The following is a 17,219-nucleotide window of genomic DNA, read 5'->3' on the forward strand; positions in this document are numbered from 1 at the left end:
GATCTAGTAACCATTCTTAGGTGAGTGCCAGATCTAGTAACCATGCTTAGGTGAGTGCCAGATCTAGTAACCATGCTTAGGTGAGTGCCAGATCTAGTAACCATGCTGAGGTGAGTGCCAGGTCTAGTAACCATGCTTAGGTGAGTGCCAGGTCTAGTAACCATGCTTAGGTGAGTGTCAGATCTAGTAACCATTCTTAGGTGAGTGCCAGATCTAGTAACCATGCTTAGGTGAGTGCCAGATCTAGTAACCATGCTTAGGTGAGTGTCAGATCTAGTAACCATTCTTAGGTGAGTGCCAGATCTAGTAACCATTCTTAGGTGAGTGCCAGGTCTAGCAACCATGCTTAGGTGAGTGCCAGATCTAGTAACCATGCTTAGGTGAGTGCCAGATCTAGTAGCCATGCTTAGGTGAGTGCCAGGTCTAGTAACCATAGGTGAGTGTCAGATCTAGTAACCATGCTGAGGTGAGTGTCAGATCTAGTAACCATTCTTAGGTGAGTGTCAGATCTTGTAACCATTCTTAGGTGAGTGTCAGATCTAGTAACCATGCTTAGGTGAGTGCCAGGTCTAGTAACCATGCTTAGGTGAGTGCCAGATCTAGTAACCATGCTTAGGTGAGTGCCAGATCTAGTAACCATGCTGAGGTGAGTGCCAGGTCTAGTAACCATGCTGAGGTGAGTGCCAGGTCTAGTAACCATGCTTAGGTGAGTGTCAGATCTAGTAACCATGCTTAGGTGAGTGCCAGGTCTAGTAACCATGTTTAGGTGAGTGCCAGATCTAGTAACCATGCTTAGATGAGTGCCAGATCTAGTAACCATGCTTAGGTGAGTGTCAGATCTAGTAACCATGCTTAGGTGAGTGCCAGATCTAGTAACCATGCTTAGGTGAGTGTCAGATCTAGTAACCATGCTTAGGTGAGTGCCAGGTCTAGTAACCATGCTTAGGTGAGTGTCAGATCTAGTAACCATTCTTAGGTGAGTGCCAGATCTAGTAACCATGCTTAGGTGAGTGCCAGATCTAGTAACCATGCTTAGGTGAGTGCCAGGTCTAGTAACCATGCTTAGGTGAGTGTCAGATTTAGTAACCATGCTTAGGTGAGTGTCAGGTCTAGTAACCATGCTTAGGTGAGTGTCAGATCTAGTAACCATGCTGAGGTGAGTGCCAGGTCTAGTAACCATGCTTAGGTGAGTGCCAGATCTAGTAACCATGCTGAGGTGAGTGCCAGGTCTAGTAACCATGCTTAGGTGAGTGCCAGGTCTAGTAACCATGCTTAGGTGAGTGTCAGATCTAGTAACCATGCTTAGGTGAGTGCCAGGTCTAGTAACCATGTTTAGGTGAGTGCCAGATCTAGTAACCATGCTTAGATGAGTGCCAGATCTAGTAACCATGCTTAGGTGAGTGTCAGATCTAGTAACCATGCTTAGGTGAGTGCCAGATCTAGTAACCATGCTTAGGTGAGTGCCAGATCTAGTAACCATGCTGAGGTGAGTGCCAGGTCTAGTAACCATGCTTAGGTGAGTGTCAGATCTAGTAACCATTCTTAGGTGAGTGCCAGATCTAGTAACCATGCTTAGGTGAGTGCCAGATCTAGTAACCATGCTTAGGTGAGTGCCAGGTCTAGTAACCATGCTTAGGTGAGTGCCAGGTCTAGTAACCATTCTTAGGTGAGTGTCAGATCTAATAACCATGCTGAGGTGAGTGCCAGATCTTGTTACTATGCTGAGGTGAGTGCCAGATCTAGTAACCATGCTGAGGTGAGTGTCAGATCTAGTAACCATGCTTAGGTGAGTGTCAGATCTAGTAACCATTCTTAGGTGAGTGCCAGATCTAGTAACCATGCTTAGGTGAGTGCCAGATCTAGTAACCATGCTTAGGTGACTGCCAGGTCTAGTAACCATGCTTAGGTGAGTGTCAGATCTAGTAACCATTCTTAGGTGAGTGCCAGGGCTAGTAACCATGCTTAGGTGAGTGTCAGATTTAGTAACCATTCTTAGGTGAGTGCCAGGTTTAGTAACCATGCTTAGGTGAGTGCCAGGTCTAGTAACCATGCTTAGGTGAGTGCCAGATCTAGTAACCATGCTTAGGTGAGTGCCAGGTCTAGTAACCATGCTTAGGTGAGTGTCAGGTCTAGTAACCATGCTTAGGTGAGTGCCAGGTCTAGTAACCATGCTTAGGTGAGTGCCAGGTCTAGTAACCATGCTTAGGTGAGTGCCAGATCTAGTAACCATGCTTAGGTGAGTGCCAGGTCTAGTAACCATGCTTAGGTGAGTGTCAGATTTAGTAACCATGCTTAGGTGAGTGTCAGGTCTAGTAACCATGCTTAGGTGAGTGCCAGGTCTAGTAACCATGCTTAGGTGAGTGCCAGGTCTAGTAACCATGCTTAGGTGAGTGTCAGATCTAGTAACCATGCTTAGGTGAGTGTCAGATCTAGTAACCATGCTTAGGTGAGTGCCAGATCTAGTAACCATGCTTAGGTGAGTGCCAGATCTAGTAACCATGCTTAGGTGAGTGCCAGGTCTAGTAACCATGCTTAGGTGAGTGCCAGATCTAGCAACCATGCTTAGGTGAGTGCCAGATCTAGTAACCATGCTTAGGTGAGTGCCAGATCTAGTAGCCATGCTTAGGTGAGTGCCAGGTCTAGTAACCATAGGTGAGTGTCAGATCTAGTAACCATGCTGAGGTGAGTGTCAGATCTAGTAACCATTCTTAGGTGAGTGTCAGATCTTGTAACCATTCTTAGGTGAGTGTCAGATCTATTAACCATGCTTAGGTGAGTGCCAGGTCTAGTAACCATGCTTAGGTGAGTGCCAGGTCTAGTAACCATTCTTAGGTGAGTGTCAGATCTAATAACCATGCTGAGGTGAGTGCCAGATCTTGTTACTATGCTGAGGTGAGTGCCAGATCTAGTAACCATGCTGAGGTGAGTGTCAGATCTAGTAACCATGCTTAGGTGAGTGTCAGATCTAGTAACCATTCTTAGGTGAGTGCCAGATCTAGTAACCATGCTTAGGTGAGTGCCAGATCTAGTAACCATGCTTAGGTGAGTGCCAGGTCTAGTAACCATGCTTAGGTGAGTGTCAGATCTAGTAACCATTCTTAGGTGAGTGCCAGGTTTAGTAACCATGCTTAGGTGAGTGCCAGGTCTAGTAACCATGCTTAGGTGAGTGCCAGATCTAGTAACCATGCTTAGGTGAGTGCCAGGTCTAGTAACCATGCTTAGGTGAGTGCCAGGTCTAGTAACCATGCTTAGGTGAGTGCCAGATCTAGTAACCATGCTTAGGTGAGTGCCAGGTCTAGTAACCATGCTTAGGTGAGTGCCAGATCTAGTAACCATGCTTAGGTGAGTGCCAGGTCTAGTAACCATGCTTAGGTGAGTGTCAGATTTAGTAACCATTCTTAGGTGAGTGTCAGGTCTAGTAACCATGCTTAGGTGAGTGCCAGGTCTAGTAACCATGCTTAGGTGAGTGCCAGGTCTAGTAACCATGCTTAGGTGAGTGTCAGATCTAGTAACCATGCTTAGGTGAGTGTCAGATCTAGTAACCATGCTTAGGTAAGTGCCAGATCTAGTAACCATGCTTAGGTGAGTGCCAGATCTAGTAACCATGCTTAGGTGAGTGCCAGGTCTAGTAACCATGCTTAGGTGAGTGCCAGATCTAGTAACCATGCTTAGGTGAGTGCCAGATCTAGTAACCATGCTTAGGTGAGTGCCAGATCTAGTAACCATGCTTAGGTGAGTGCCAGATCTAGTAACCATGCTTAGGTGAGTGCCAGATCTAGTAACCATGCTGAGGTGAGTGCCAGGTCTAGTAACCATGCTTAGGTGAGTGTCAGATCTAGTAACCATTCTTAGGTGAGTGCCAGATCTAGTAACCATGCTTAGGTGAGTGCCAGATCTAGTAACCATGCTTAGGTGAGTGCCAGGTCTAGTAACCATGCTTAGGTGAGTGCCAGGTCTAGTAACCATTCTTAGGTGAGTGTCAGATCTAATAACCATGCTGAGGTGAGTGCCAGATCTTGTTACTATGCTGAGGTGAGTGCCAGATCTAGTAACCATGCTGAGGTGAGTGTCAGATCTAGTAACCATGCTTAGGTGAGTGTCAGATCTAGTAACCATTCTTAGGTGAGTGCCAGATCTAGTAACCATGCTTAGGTGAGTGCCAGATCTAGTAACCATGCTTAGGTGAGTGCCAGGTCTAGTAACCATGCTTAGGTGAGTGTCAGATCTAGTAACCATTCTTAGGTGAGTGCCAGGGCTAGTAACCATGCTTAGGTGAGTGTCAGATTTAGTAACCATTCTTAGGTGAGTGCCAGGTTTAGTAACCATGCTTAGGTGAGTGCCAGGTCTAGTAACCATGCTTAGGTGAGTGCCAGATCTAGTAACCATGCTTAGGTGAGTGCCAGGTCTAGTAACCATGCTTAGGTGAGTGCCAGGTCTAGTAACCATGCTTAGGTGAGTGCCAGATCTAGTAACCATGCTTAGGTGAGTGCCAGGTCTAGTAACCATGCTTAGGTGAGTGCCAGATCTAGTAACCATGCTTAGGTGAGTGCCAGGTCTAGTAACCATGCTTAGGTGAGTGTCAGATTTAGTAACCATGCTTAGGTGAGTGTCAGGTCTAGTAACCATGCTTAGGTGAGTGCCAGGTCTAGTAACCATGCTTAGGTGAGTGCCAGGTCTAGTAACCATGCTTAGGTGAGTGTCAGATCTAGTAACCATTCTTAGGTGAGTGCCAGATCTAGTAACCATGCTTAGGTGAGTGCCAGGTCTAGTAACCATGCTTAGGTGAGTGCCAGGTCTAGTAACCATTCTTAGGTGAGTGTCAGATCTAATAACCATGCTGAGGTGAGTGCCAGATCTTGTTACTATGCTGAGGTGAGTGCCAGATCTAGTAACCATGCTGAGGTGAGTGTCAGATCTAGTAACCATGCTTAGGTGAGTGTCAGATCTAGTAACCATTCTTAGGTGAGTGCCAGATCTAGTAACCATGCTTAGGTGAGTGCCAGATCTAGTAACCATGCTTAGGTGAGTGCCAGGTCTAGTAACCATGCTTAGGTGAGTGTCAGATCTAGTAACCATTCTTAGGTGAGTGCCAGGTTTAGTAACCATGCTTAGGTGAGTGCCAGGTCTAGTAACCATGCTTAGGTGAGTGCCAGATCTAGTAACCATGCTTAGGTGAGTGCCAGGTCTAGTAACCATGCTTAGGTGAGTGCCAGATCTAGTAACCATGCTTAGGTGAGTGCCAGGTCTAGTAACCATGCTTAGGTGAGTGCCAGATCTAGTAACCATGCTTAGGTGAGTGCCAGGTCTAGTAACCATGCTTAGGTGAGTGCCAGATCTAGTAACCATGCTTAGGTGAGTGCCAGGTCTAGTAACCATGCTTAGGTGAGTGCCAGATCTAGTAACCATGCTTAGGTGAGTGCCAGGTCTAGTAACCATGCTTAGGTGAGTGTCAGATTTAGTAACCATTCTTAGGTGAGTGTCAGGTCTAGTAACCATGCTTAGGTGAGTGCCAGGTCTAGTAACCATGCTTAGGTGAGTGCCAGGTCTAGTAACCATGCTTAGGTGAGTGTCAGATCTAGTAACCATGCTTAGGTGAGTGTCAGATCTAGTAACCATGCTTAGGTAAGTGCCAGATCTAGTAACCATGCTTAGGTGAGTGCCAGATCTAGTAACCATGCTTAGGTGAGTGCCAGGTCTAGTAACCATGCTTAGGTGAGTGCCAGATCTAGTAACCATGCTTAGGTGAGTGCCAGATCTAGTAACCATGCTTAGGTGAGTGCCAGATCTAGTAACCATGCTTAGGTGAGTGCCAGATCTAGTAACCATGCTTAGGTGAGTGCCAGATCTAGTAACCATGCTGAGGTGAGTGCCAGGTCTAGTAACCATGCTTAGGTGAGTGTCAGATCTAGTAACCATTCTTAGGTGAGTGCCAGATCTAGTAACCATGCTTAGGTGAGTGCCAGATCTAGTAACCATGCTTAGGTGAGTGCCAGGTCTAGTAACCATGCTTAGGTGAGTGCCAGGTCTAGTAACCATTCTTAGGTGAGTGTCAGATCTAATAACCATGCTGAGGTGAGTGCCAGATCTTGTTACTATGCTGAGGTGAGTGCCAGATCTAGTAACCATGCTGAGGTGAGTGTCAGATCTAGTAACCATGCTTAGGTGAGTGTCAGATCTAGTAACCATTCTTAGGTGAGTGCCAGATCTAGTAACCATGCTTAGGTGAGTGTCAGATCTAGTAACCATTCTTAGGTGAGTGCCAGATCTAGTAACCATGCTTAGGTGAGTGCCAGATCTAGTAACCATGCTTAGGTGAGTGCCAGGTCTAGTAACCATGCTTAGGTGAGTGTCAGATCTAGTAACCATTCTTAGGTGAGTGCCAGGTTTAGTAACCATGCTTAGGTGAGTGCCAGGTCTAGTAACCATGCTTAGGTGAGTGCCAGATCTAGTAACCATGCTTAGGTGAGTGCCAGGTCTAGTAACCATGCTTAGGTGAGTGCCAGGTCTAGTAACCATGCTTAGGTGAGTGCCAGATCTAGTAACCATGCTTAGGTGAGTGCCAGGTCTAGTAACCATGCTTAGGTGAGTGCCAGATCTAGTAACCATGCTTAGGTGAGTGCCAGGTCTAGTAACCATGCTTAGGTGAGTGTCAGATTTAGTAACCATTCTTAGGTGAGTGTCAGGTCTAGTAACCATGCTTAGGTGAGTGCCAGGTCTAGTAACCATGCTTAGGTGAGTGCCAGGTCTAGTAACCATGCTTAGGTGAGTGTCAGATCTAGTAACCATGCTTAGGTGAGTGTCAGATCTAGTAACCATGCTTAGGTGAGTGCCAGATCTAGTAACCATGCTTAGGTGAGTGCCAGATCTAGTAACCATGCTTAGGTGAGTGCCAGGTCTAGTAACCATGCTTAGGTGAGTGCCAGATCTAGTAACCATGCTTAGGTGAGTGCCAGATCTAGTAACCATGCTTAGGTGAGTGCCAGATCTAGTAACCATGCTTAGATGAGTGCCAGATCTAGTAGCCATGCTTAGGTGAGTGCCAGGTCTAGTAACCATAGGTGAGTGTCAGATCTAGTAACCATGCTGAGGTGAGTGTCAGATCTAGTAACCATTCTTAGGTGAGTGTCAGATCTTGTAACCATTCTTAGGTGAGTGTCAGATCTAGTAACCATGCTTAGGTGAGTGCCAGATCTAGTAACCATGCTTAGGTGAGTGCCAGATCTAGTAACCATTCTTAGGTGAGTGTCAGGTCTAGTAACCATGCTTAGGTGAGTGTCAGATCTAGTAACCATGCTTAGGTGAGTGTCAGATCTAGTAACCATGCTTAGGTGAGTGCCAGATCTAGTAACCATGCTTAGGTGAGTGCCAGATCTAGTAACCATGCTTAGGTGAGTGCCAGGTCTAGTAACCATGCTTAGGTGAGTGCCAGATCTAGTAACCATGCTTAGGTGAGTGCCAGATCTAGTAACCATGCTTAGGTGAGTGCCAGATCTAGTAGCCATGCTTAGGTGAGTGTCAGATCTAGTAACCATGCTTAGGTAAGTGTCAGATCTAGTAACCATTCTTAGGTGAGTGTCAGATCTTGTAACCATTCTTAGGTGAGTGTCAGATCTAGTAACCATGCTTAGGTGAGTGCCAGATCTAGTAACCATGCTTAGGTGAGTGCCAGATCTAGTAACCATTCTTAGGTGAGTGTCAGGTCTAGTAACCATTCTTAGGTGAGTGCCAGGTCTAGTAACCATTCTTAGGTGAGTGTCATGTCTAGTAACCATGCTGAGGTGAGTGCCAGATCTAGTAACAATGCTTAGGTGAGTGTCAGATCTAGTAACCATGCTTAGGTGAGTGCCAGATCTAGTAACCATTCTTAGGTGAGTGTCAGGTCTAGTAACCATGCTTAGGTGAGTGTCAGATCTAGTAACCACACTCAGGTCAGTGCCAGATCTAGTAACCACGCTTAGGTGAGTGCCAGATCTAGTAACCATGCTTAGGTGAGTGTCAGATCTAGTAACCATGCTTAGATGAGTGCCAGATCTAGTAACCATGCTTAGGTGAGTGTCAGATCTAGTAACCATGCTTAGGTGAGTGTCAGATCTATTAACCATGCTGAGGTGAGTGTCAGATCTAGTAACCATGCTTAGGTGAGTGCCAGGTCTAGTAACCATGCTTAGGTGAGTGCCAGGTCTAGTAACCATGCTTAGGTGAGTGCCAGGTCTAGTAACCATGCTTAGGTGAGTGTCAGGTCTAGTAACCATGCTTAGGTGAGTGCCAGATCTAGTAACCATGCTTAGGTGAGTGCCAGATCTAGTAACCATTCTTAGGTGAGTGCCAGGTCTAGTAACCATTCTTAGGTGAGTGTCATGTCTAGTAACCATGCTTAGGTGAGTGTCAGATCTAGTAACCACACTCAGGTCAGTGCCAGATCTAGTAACCACGCTTAGGTGAGTGCCAGATCTAGTAACCATGCTTAGGTGAGTGCCAGGTCTAGTAACCATGCTTAGATGAGTGCCAGATCTAGTAACCATGCTTAGGTGAGTGTCAGATCTAGTAACCATGCTTAGGTGAGTGTCAGATCTATTAACCATGCTGAGGTGAGTGTCAGATCTAGTAACCATGCTTAGGTGAGTGCCAGGTCTAGTAACCATGCTTAGGTGAGTGCCAGGTCTAGTAACCATGCTTAGGTGAGTGTCAGGTCTAGTAACCATGCTTAGGTGAGTGCCAGGTCTAGTAACCATGTTTAGGTGAGTGCCAGATCTAGTAACCATGCTTAGATGAGTGCCAGATCTAGTAACCATGCTTAGGTGAGTGTCAGATCTAGTAACCATGCTTAGGTGAGTGTCAGATCTATTAACCATGCTGAGGTGAGTGTCAGATCTAGTAACCATGCTTAGGTGAGTGCCAGATCTAGTAACCATGCTGAGAGTCACATATAATTTCAGTTTGTACGTATGTGTCGCGTATGATTTCGGTTTGTATGTATGTGTCGCGTATGATTTCAGTTTGTACGTATGTGTCGCGTATGATTTCAGTTTCTATGTGTGTGTCGCGTATGATTTCAGTTTGTACGTATGTGTCGCGTATAATTTCAGTTTGTATGTGTGTGTCGCGTATGATTTCAGTTTGTACGTATGTGTCGCGTATGATTTCAGTTTCTATGTGTGTGTCGCGTATGATTTCAGTTTGTACGTATGTGTCGCGTATAATTTCAGTTTGTATGTGTGTGTCGCGTATGATTTCAGTTTGTACGTATGTGTCGCGTATAATTTCAGTTTGTACGTATGTGTCGCGTATGATTTCAGTTTGTACGTATGTGTCGCGTATAATTTCAGTTTGTACGTGTGTGTCGCGTATGATTTCAGTTTGTATGTGTGTGTGGCGTATGATTTCATTTTTTGAGTGTGTGTGGCGTATGATTTCAGTTTGTGTGTGTGTGTGGCGTATGATTTCAGTTTGTATGTGTGTGTGGCGTATGATTTCAGTTTGTATGTGTGTGTCGCATATGATTTCAGTTTGTATGTCTGTGTGGCGTATGATTTCAGTTTGTATGTGTGTGTCGCATATGATTTCAGTTTGTATGTGTGTGTCGCATATGATTTCAGTTTGTATGTGTGTGTCGCATATGATTTCAGTTTGTATGTGTGTGTGGCGTATGATTTCAGTTTGTGTGTGTGTGTCGTGTATGATTTCAGTTTGTGTGTGTGTGTCGCGTATGATTTCAATTTGTGTGTGTGGCGTATGATTTCAGTTTGTGTGTGTGTGTCGCGTATGATTTCAGTTAGTGTGTGTGGCGTATGATTTCAGTTTGTATGTGTGTGTGGCGTATGATTTCAGTTTGTATGTGTGTGTGGCGTATGATTTCAGTTTGTGTGTGTGTGTCGCGTATGATTTCAGTTTGTGTGTGTGTGTCGCGTATGATTTCAGTTTGTGTGTGTGTGTGTCGCATATGATTTCAGTTTGTGTGTGTGTGTCGCGTATGATTTCAGTTTGTGTGTGTGTGTGTCGCATATGATTTCAGTTTGTATGTGTGTGTGTGTGTCGCGTATGATTTCAGTTTGTGTGTGTCATGTATGATTTCAGTTTGTGTGTGTTTGTCGCATATGATTTCAGTTTGTATGTGTGTGTCGCGTATGATTTCAGTTTGTGTGTGTCATGTATGATTTCAGTTTGTGTGTGTGTGTGTGTCGCATATGATTTCAGTTTGTATGTCTGTGTGGCATATGATTTCAGTTTGTATGTGTGTGTCGCGTATGATTTCAGTTAGTGTGTGTCGCATATGATTTCAGTTTGTGTGTGTGTGTGTGTCGCATATGATTTCAGTTTGTATGTGTGTGTGGCGTATGATTTCAGTTTGTACGTGTGTGTGGCGTATGATTTCAGTTTGTGTGTGTGTGTCGCGTATGATTTCAGTTTGTGTGTGTGTGTCGCGTATGATTTCAGTTTGTGTGTGTGTGTCGCATATGATTTCAGTTTGTATGTGTGTGTCGCGTATGATTTCAGTTTGTGTGTGTCATGTATGATTTCAGTTTGTGTGTGTCATGTATGATTTCAGTTTGTATGTGTGTCACATATGATTTCCTGTCTTGTCTGATTCTTTCCTCTGACATTTTGAATTTCTGTTGCTCCCCTTTCCAGTGCCTGTATATGATGTTGCCTGCGCTGCTAGAGGGGGGTATTGCTCCTCGGGACCTTCAAAGCTTCTCTCCTCTGCTCCCAGAAGATGTCCAGCAGGTGATCGGCATTTATCAGACAACACTGGATCTCCTGCAGCAGTTTGAGGTTCACCAGGACATGGGAGCCCAGATGTTTTCCTATCTGTTCTTCTTCTCAAACACGCTGCTGTTTAACCAGCTTATGGAGAGAGGTAAGCTGCCATCTCCTGGTGCTGCCTATACACCTAGATAATGTGTCATCTAAAGCCTGCCCTACTTTCTCATATCCTCTCCTAGGCACAAGCCCGGGCTTCTTCTCTTGCACCAGAGGGGTTAAGATAAGAGCCAACTTGAAACTCCTCCTAAGCTGGTGCCAGGACTTTGGTTATGGAGCAACGGCTAAGCAATTCTTCAGCAAGCTTTTGAGTGTGACTGAGTTACTGGCCACTCCTAGTTCTCAGCTGACCCAGGTAAGTGTCATAGCTTATGATTCCTTTGTTTTTTGGCTGTATCAGTTATATGAAGGCTTGCCTCTAGGCATTGGACAGTGGCTATATTGTACCATGGAGACCTGGCATATCTACATTAGCTCGGTGCTCAGCTGCTGATTAGATCTAATAGAATCTATATGTTAACTATATGATAACTATTCCATAGTTGCACATGGTTTGTTCTCTCTACACAGATGTCCTGGGGGTATATAAGAGCGGAGTTTCCTTCTCTCAGCCACTCACAGCTGCTCTATGTTCTGAATCACAGTTTAAACACATCGGAGCCCTGCACCATACCACTCTGGATGCCAGGGCATGAGGAGAGTCCTGTCGCTTGTGGTGAGTGGTACAAATACACAAGCAGTAAGGTGATAATAGTGTGAGCCGCACAAGATAAAGGGGCTTTCTTTCCTAAGACACGGAGAGTCCACAACTTCATTCCAATTACTAGTGGGATATTCTCTCCTGGCCAGCAGGAGGAGGCAAAGAGCACCCTAACAGAGCTGATAAGTATCACTTCTCTTACCCATAACCCCCAGTCATTCTCGTTGCCTCTGTTAATGGAGGACGTGAAGATTGGTGTCTGAAGAAATATTTATTCCTTTTATGAGTATGTTTCCCTGCAAGCAAGGATTGGGGTTGAGCTGTGTCCACGTCAATCTCTTGAGTAAGAGTAGTGGTGGCTTTTAGCAATTAGAAGCAAGGCAAAGACAACTTCACCACCTTCTAACATTGTTGCTACCCCTGTTATAGAAAGCCAGAGTTGGTTACTCTTTGGTTCTTTCTTTTTCTACAGGTCTCTGATAGGAGTATGTGTCCTTTCACACTTTGTAAGTTGTCTTCCTGCCCAACAGCTGGATATGCAGGTTAGTGCTTTTGTCTTCTAGGTATTGGAGACTTGCACTTTCAGGAGTTTTTTCTGCATTATTATAAAATTGGGACTTATTCAATCCTTTGTCAAGAATTTATTGGGGCAGTGTACAGGCACTATCAGTATGTGTAGAGAGATTAAGGGGTTAATTCCTCCTTTAATTGTGATGGAGTGTTTCCTTTGGCTGAAGGGTTCCTTTATTCTTTATTTAAACGCTAAGGGCACAGTGTTTGAGCGTTTTAAGCCTTTATTAATTATTATGTGCTGTTTGTATGATCTTAACTAATTTACTCTGCTGAAAATTTTGATCATGCACTTTTAGTTGTTGCACAATTTCTTGTGCTGCCGCTCACGTGACAGCCCGCTCTTTCATTTGTACGCTGAGTGGAGCGCTGTCACAGTTCTCTGTGGCAGCTGTGGAAGCCGTGTTAGAGCTCTTCATTCATCTTTTTCAGCTACTAGTGATTACAGTATGCCACCTCAGTCTCACTGGGGAGTACAGAGACTTCGTTAGATGAGATCCAAGATAGGATCAAGGCTTTCAAGCTGGCCAATTCCTTTATCTCTGCTGCCAACATGCAAGTCATTAGACTGGGAGCCAAGATGTCTGGCTTAACTGTTCTAGCTCGCAGGGCTCTGTGGCTAAAATCTTGGTCAGCTGATGTTACCTCAAAGTCCGAGCTCCTGTTGTTACCTTTTTGGTCCTCGTCTGGCGGAGATAATTTCTGAAATTACAGGTGGAAAGGGGTCTTTTCTACCACAAGACAAGAAGAATAGACCTAAGGGGCAACAAAATTCTAATTTTTGTTACTTTCGTAACTTCAAAAGTAAAAAGTCTTCCTCCTCCAAGCCGGAGCAGTCCAAGTCCTTATGGAGATCCAATCAACCTTGGAATAAGGGGAAGCAGTCAAAGAAGCCTTCATTTGATGCTAAATCAGCATGAAGGGTCCACCCCGGTCCGCTATTGGATCAAGTGGGGGGCAGACTTTCCTTTTTTCGTCAAGCTTGGATACACAATGTCCCAGACCCTTGGGCTGTGGACATAGTATCTCAGGGTTACAAAATAGGATTCAAGACTTGTCCTCCCAGTTGCAGATTCCTCTTCTAAAAATTATCTGCAGACCAGGTAAAAAGAAAGGCCTTCTTAAAGGTAAGGTAAAGTTTAGTAGCATTGAAAGCATATAATCATTGTAATATTTAACCTGAACGTAGTCGCTATGTTTATTTATTTTTTTATTATTTATTTTAGTTGCAATCGTATGTTTATATTTCCTACCGTTTTATTGAATACTCCTCCCCCATGCCACTTCCGTGTTTCTATCTCTAATTTCAGCGAGCGGTCTCACCACTCTCCTTATGTCAATGCGCGTTCACAGAGTCGATTTCGTCTGCGCATGCGCCACCCCACTGCCTGATACAAAGTTTGCATTGTTACAACTTATTCATTTAGCCTCAGAGTCCCGTCGATCGCAGGCAGAAGGATAATTACAGTTAGCGGAACGCCTTTTTTAAAATTGTTATTCTGAATCAAAACAGCGCAATAGCAACATAGCAAGCACAGAGCATGCGCGACTCACGAACGAGCACGGGTGGAAGTAGGTTGAGTGTAGTCAGACGCATGCGCTCAGTTATCGAGTGACGTAGGAATGGATGGGCTAAACCCCTGAAGGAGAAAAAGCTGATAGGACTGTAATATCGCTCGCAACTGTCAAAAGTTTCAAAAATGTCGGGCGGACGAAAGATTGGTGTCAGAACGATACTTGTAAGGTAAAAAAATACGTAATTATGAGAAATGTAATTATATTGATGAATGAAAGTTATGCTAATTTTTAAATCTATGAAAGATAGCGTTAAGTAGTGTGCTCAACTTTACCTTACCTTTAAGCTGCGTTCAGGACCTTTCCTCCCTGGGAGTGATTGTTCCAGTTCCGGTAAGGGAACAGGGTCTAGGATTCTATTCAAATCTGTTTGTGGTTCCCAAAAAAGAGGGAACTTTTTGACCCATTTTAGATCTAAAATGTCTCAACAAATTTCTCAGGGTATGGTCCTTCAAAATGGAAACAATTTGTTCCATTCTTCCTTTATTACAAGAGGGTCCGTTCATGACGGCCATAGACCTGAAGGACGCGTGTCTTCATGTTCCCATTCACAGGGATCATCACCAGTTCCTAAGATTTGCTTTTCTAGACAAGCACTTTCAATTTGTTGCTCTTCCATTTGGCCTTGCCACAGCTCCCAGAATTTTCACAAAGGTTCTGGGGGCTCTCTTGGCAATCGTCAGATCTCAGCGAATTGTGGTGGCGCCTTACCTGGACGACATCTTGGTTCAGGCGTCATCTTTTCAACTAGCATACTCTAATACAGAGATATTGTTGCCTTTTCTACGTTCCCATGGATGGAAAGTGAATTTGGAGAAGAGTTCACTTGCTCCAGCTACAAGGGTGTGTTTTTTTAGGGACCATCATAGATTCCCTATCTATGAAAATTTTTCTGACGGATGTCAGAAAATCCAAACTTCTCACTTCATGCCTCTCTCTCCAGTCTACTGTTCGTCCATCAGTGTCTCAATGCATGGAGGTAATTGGTCTGATGGTTGCCTTTATGGACATTCTTCCTTTTTCTGGATTTCATCTCTGCAACTATGCATGCTCAGTCAATGGAATGTGGACCATTCAGATCTATCTCAGAGGATAGATTTGAATCCTCTAACAAGAGACTCTCTCTCGTGGTGGATTTCTCAGAATCATCTGTCTCAGGGCACATGCTTCCGGAGACCCTCCTGGGTGATTGTGACCACGGATGCCAGCCTGTTAGGCTGGGGAGCAGTCAGGGGATCGTTAAAAGCTTCAGGGCCTGTGGACTCGGGAGGAGTCCTTTGTTCCCATAAACATCTTAGAGTTGAGAGCAATGTTCAATGCCTTGATAGCTTGGCCTCAGTTGTCTTTAGCCCGGTTTATCAGAGTCCAGTCAGACAACATCACCTCAGTGGCTTACATTAACCACCAGGAAGAAACTCTGAGTTGCTTGGCCATGAAGGAGGTGACCCGTATTATACAGTGGGCGGAAGCTCACGATTGTCTTCTATCTGCCATCCACATTCCAGGAGTGGACAATTGGGAGGCGGATTTTTTAAGCAGACAGGCTTTTCATCCTGGGGAGTGGGCTCTCCATCTGGAGGTGTTCTCAAAGATAACCCTCAGGTGGGGGGTTCCGGAGTTGGATCTGATGGCGTCTCGTCAGAACGCCAAGCTTCCAAGGTACGGTTCAAGGTCAAGAGATCCTCATGCCGCCCTGATAGATGCTCTGGCAGTTCCTTGGGATTTTGGTCTAGCATACCTGTTTCCTCCGTTTGCTCTCCTTCAACGAGTCACTGCTCGTATCAAGCAGCAGAGAGCATCTGTAATTCTTTTTTTTTTTATTTTATTTTTTTTTTTTATTAACAAAATACATATACACGAAACAAAACATTACTGGTGTTACAAGACACTACTAACACCATAAGAAACACTGCGTTATTCTTCACATGGTTACTTGGTTCTATCAGTTATTACTTTTCCCTATTTCTATAGCCCTTTATCCGCTTATGTTGCTTTGGGGAGATGGAGAATCCCTTACTATCTTTTCCCAAATTATCTTAGCTTCTAAAGATATATCTTGCCTATTATTTTTCATATAAAAATATTCTTCATTCATTAGATTATCATTAACTTTGTTGATCCATTCTTCCCTTGTGGGCACTATTGACGTTTTCCATTTAATAAGTATTAGGTTCTTTGCGCTATTGAGCATAATTTGATATAAATATGCTCTTGGTTTATCCCATTTAGGGTTTAGATTATTTAAAATAGCTGTAAGAAAGTCCCTTCTCCTGTAATTCATCCTGGGGCCGTAACTTCCCGTTATCTGTTAAATTTATTATTCTATAGTTATTATCCTCCTTATCCCCTTTGAAGCATCCCTCCAAAAACTTTTTGTTCTCCACTAAGTCTATAAGGGGGGAAGGGATAGATGAAATGTTGCCTTTTTTTCCTATTTATCTTATCCCAGATCTTAACTGTTTCCTTAGTGATGCTATAATTCTCTATCTCGGAGGATCTGTCTTTTGGATTTTCCCAACATTGATTGCTTATTCTTTTTCTTCCTATTAGTTCTCCCTCCATCTTTACCCATATTTTCACTTCCTTTTTTGTATGCCATTCTATAACTCTTTGTAAAAATGTAGCAAGTCTGTATTTGGCTAGGTTTGGTAATCCCATCCCACCCTCTTTTCTTTTCCTATACATTGTCTCTTTACTTATTCTAGGGTGTATTTTTTCCCACACATAATTATTTATTATTTTTTGTAGATCTTCTATATAATTAAGTACTATGGGAATGGGCAATGCTTGTAATACGTACAAAAATCTAGGTAGGACATTCATTTGTATGATATTTATTCTCCCCAACCATGAAATCCTTTTAGGGTACCAAGATAGAAGGTCATTTGTTATAGTATTCTTAAGATATGCATAATTAAGCGCTAATAATTTTCCTACGTTTTTTGTCAGATAAACCCCTAGATATTTTAGTGCTTCAACCTAGTTGAATGAGTGGGTTGTCAACGTTATTTCTTGCATCTTAATGTTCATTATTTCAGATTTATTTACATTAACCAAAAAATGTGACATTATTCCAAATACCTTAAATTCTTCCAGTAATTCTTTGATGGACTTGGCTGGATCCGACATGGACAGGAGGATGTCATCCGCGAACAATGAGACTTTGTATTCGCTCTCTCTGATTTTGATACCTCTGATTTTCTCATTTTGCCTAATGCGAGCTGCCAATATTTCTATAGATAAAATGAATAAGGTTGGCGATAAGGGGCACCCTTGTCTTGTTCCATTATGTATGCTAAATGTATTTGATAGTTCTCCATTTACCATAATCCTAGCTGTTGGCTCTGTATATAACGCCATTATTCTTTTAATGCTTACTGGGCTAAAATTGAATCTCTTAAGGGTGCTTTCTAAAAATGACCAATTAATTCGGTTGAAAGCTTTTTCGGCATCGACCAAGATAAATGATGATGCAATCTTTTCTTTTTGGACATATTCTAAAAGGTGTATGTTTTTTATTATATTGTCCCTTGCTTCCCTATTCTGGACAAATCCTACTTGATCTAGGTGTATGATTCGTTCTAATATTGCCTTTAATCTATTGGCTATAATT

The 17,219-nt window shown here is 43.7% G+C and overlaps 1 protein-coding gene across 1 annotated transcript in view; it reads left to right on the top strand.

Moving 5' to 3' along the window:
• RADIL (Rap associating with DIL domain) overlaps positions 1-17,219 on the top strand; it is a gene marked incomplete at its 5' end in the record, with an annotated part of 141,764 nt that overhangs the window by 87,022 nt on the left and 37,523 nt on the right. Inside the window, 3 exons of the mRNA XM_053696945.1 lie at positions 10,630-10,858; positions 10,944-11,116; positions 11,332-11,476. Coding sequence (XP_053552920.1) covers positions 10,630-10,858; positions 10,944-11,116; positions 11,332-11,476 — 547 coding nt within the window. The remainder of the gene's footprint in view (positions 1-10,629; positions 10,859-10,943; positions 11,117-11,331; positions 11,477-17,219) is intronic.

This window comes from Bombina bombina, unplaced genomic scaffold, assembly GCF_027579735.1.
Source record: "Bombina bombina isolate aBomBom1 unplaced genomic scaffold, aBomBom1.pri scaffold_475, whole genome shotgun sequence".
NCBI lineage: Eukaryota > Metazoa > Chordata > Amphibia > Anura > Bombinatoridae > Bombina > Bombina bombina.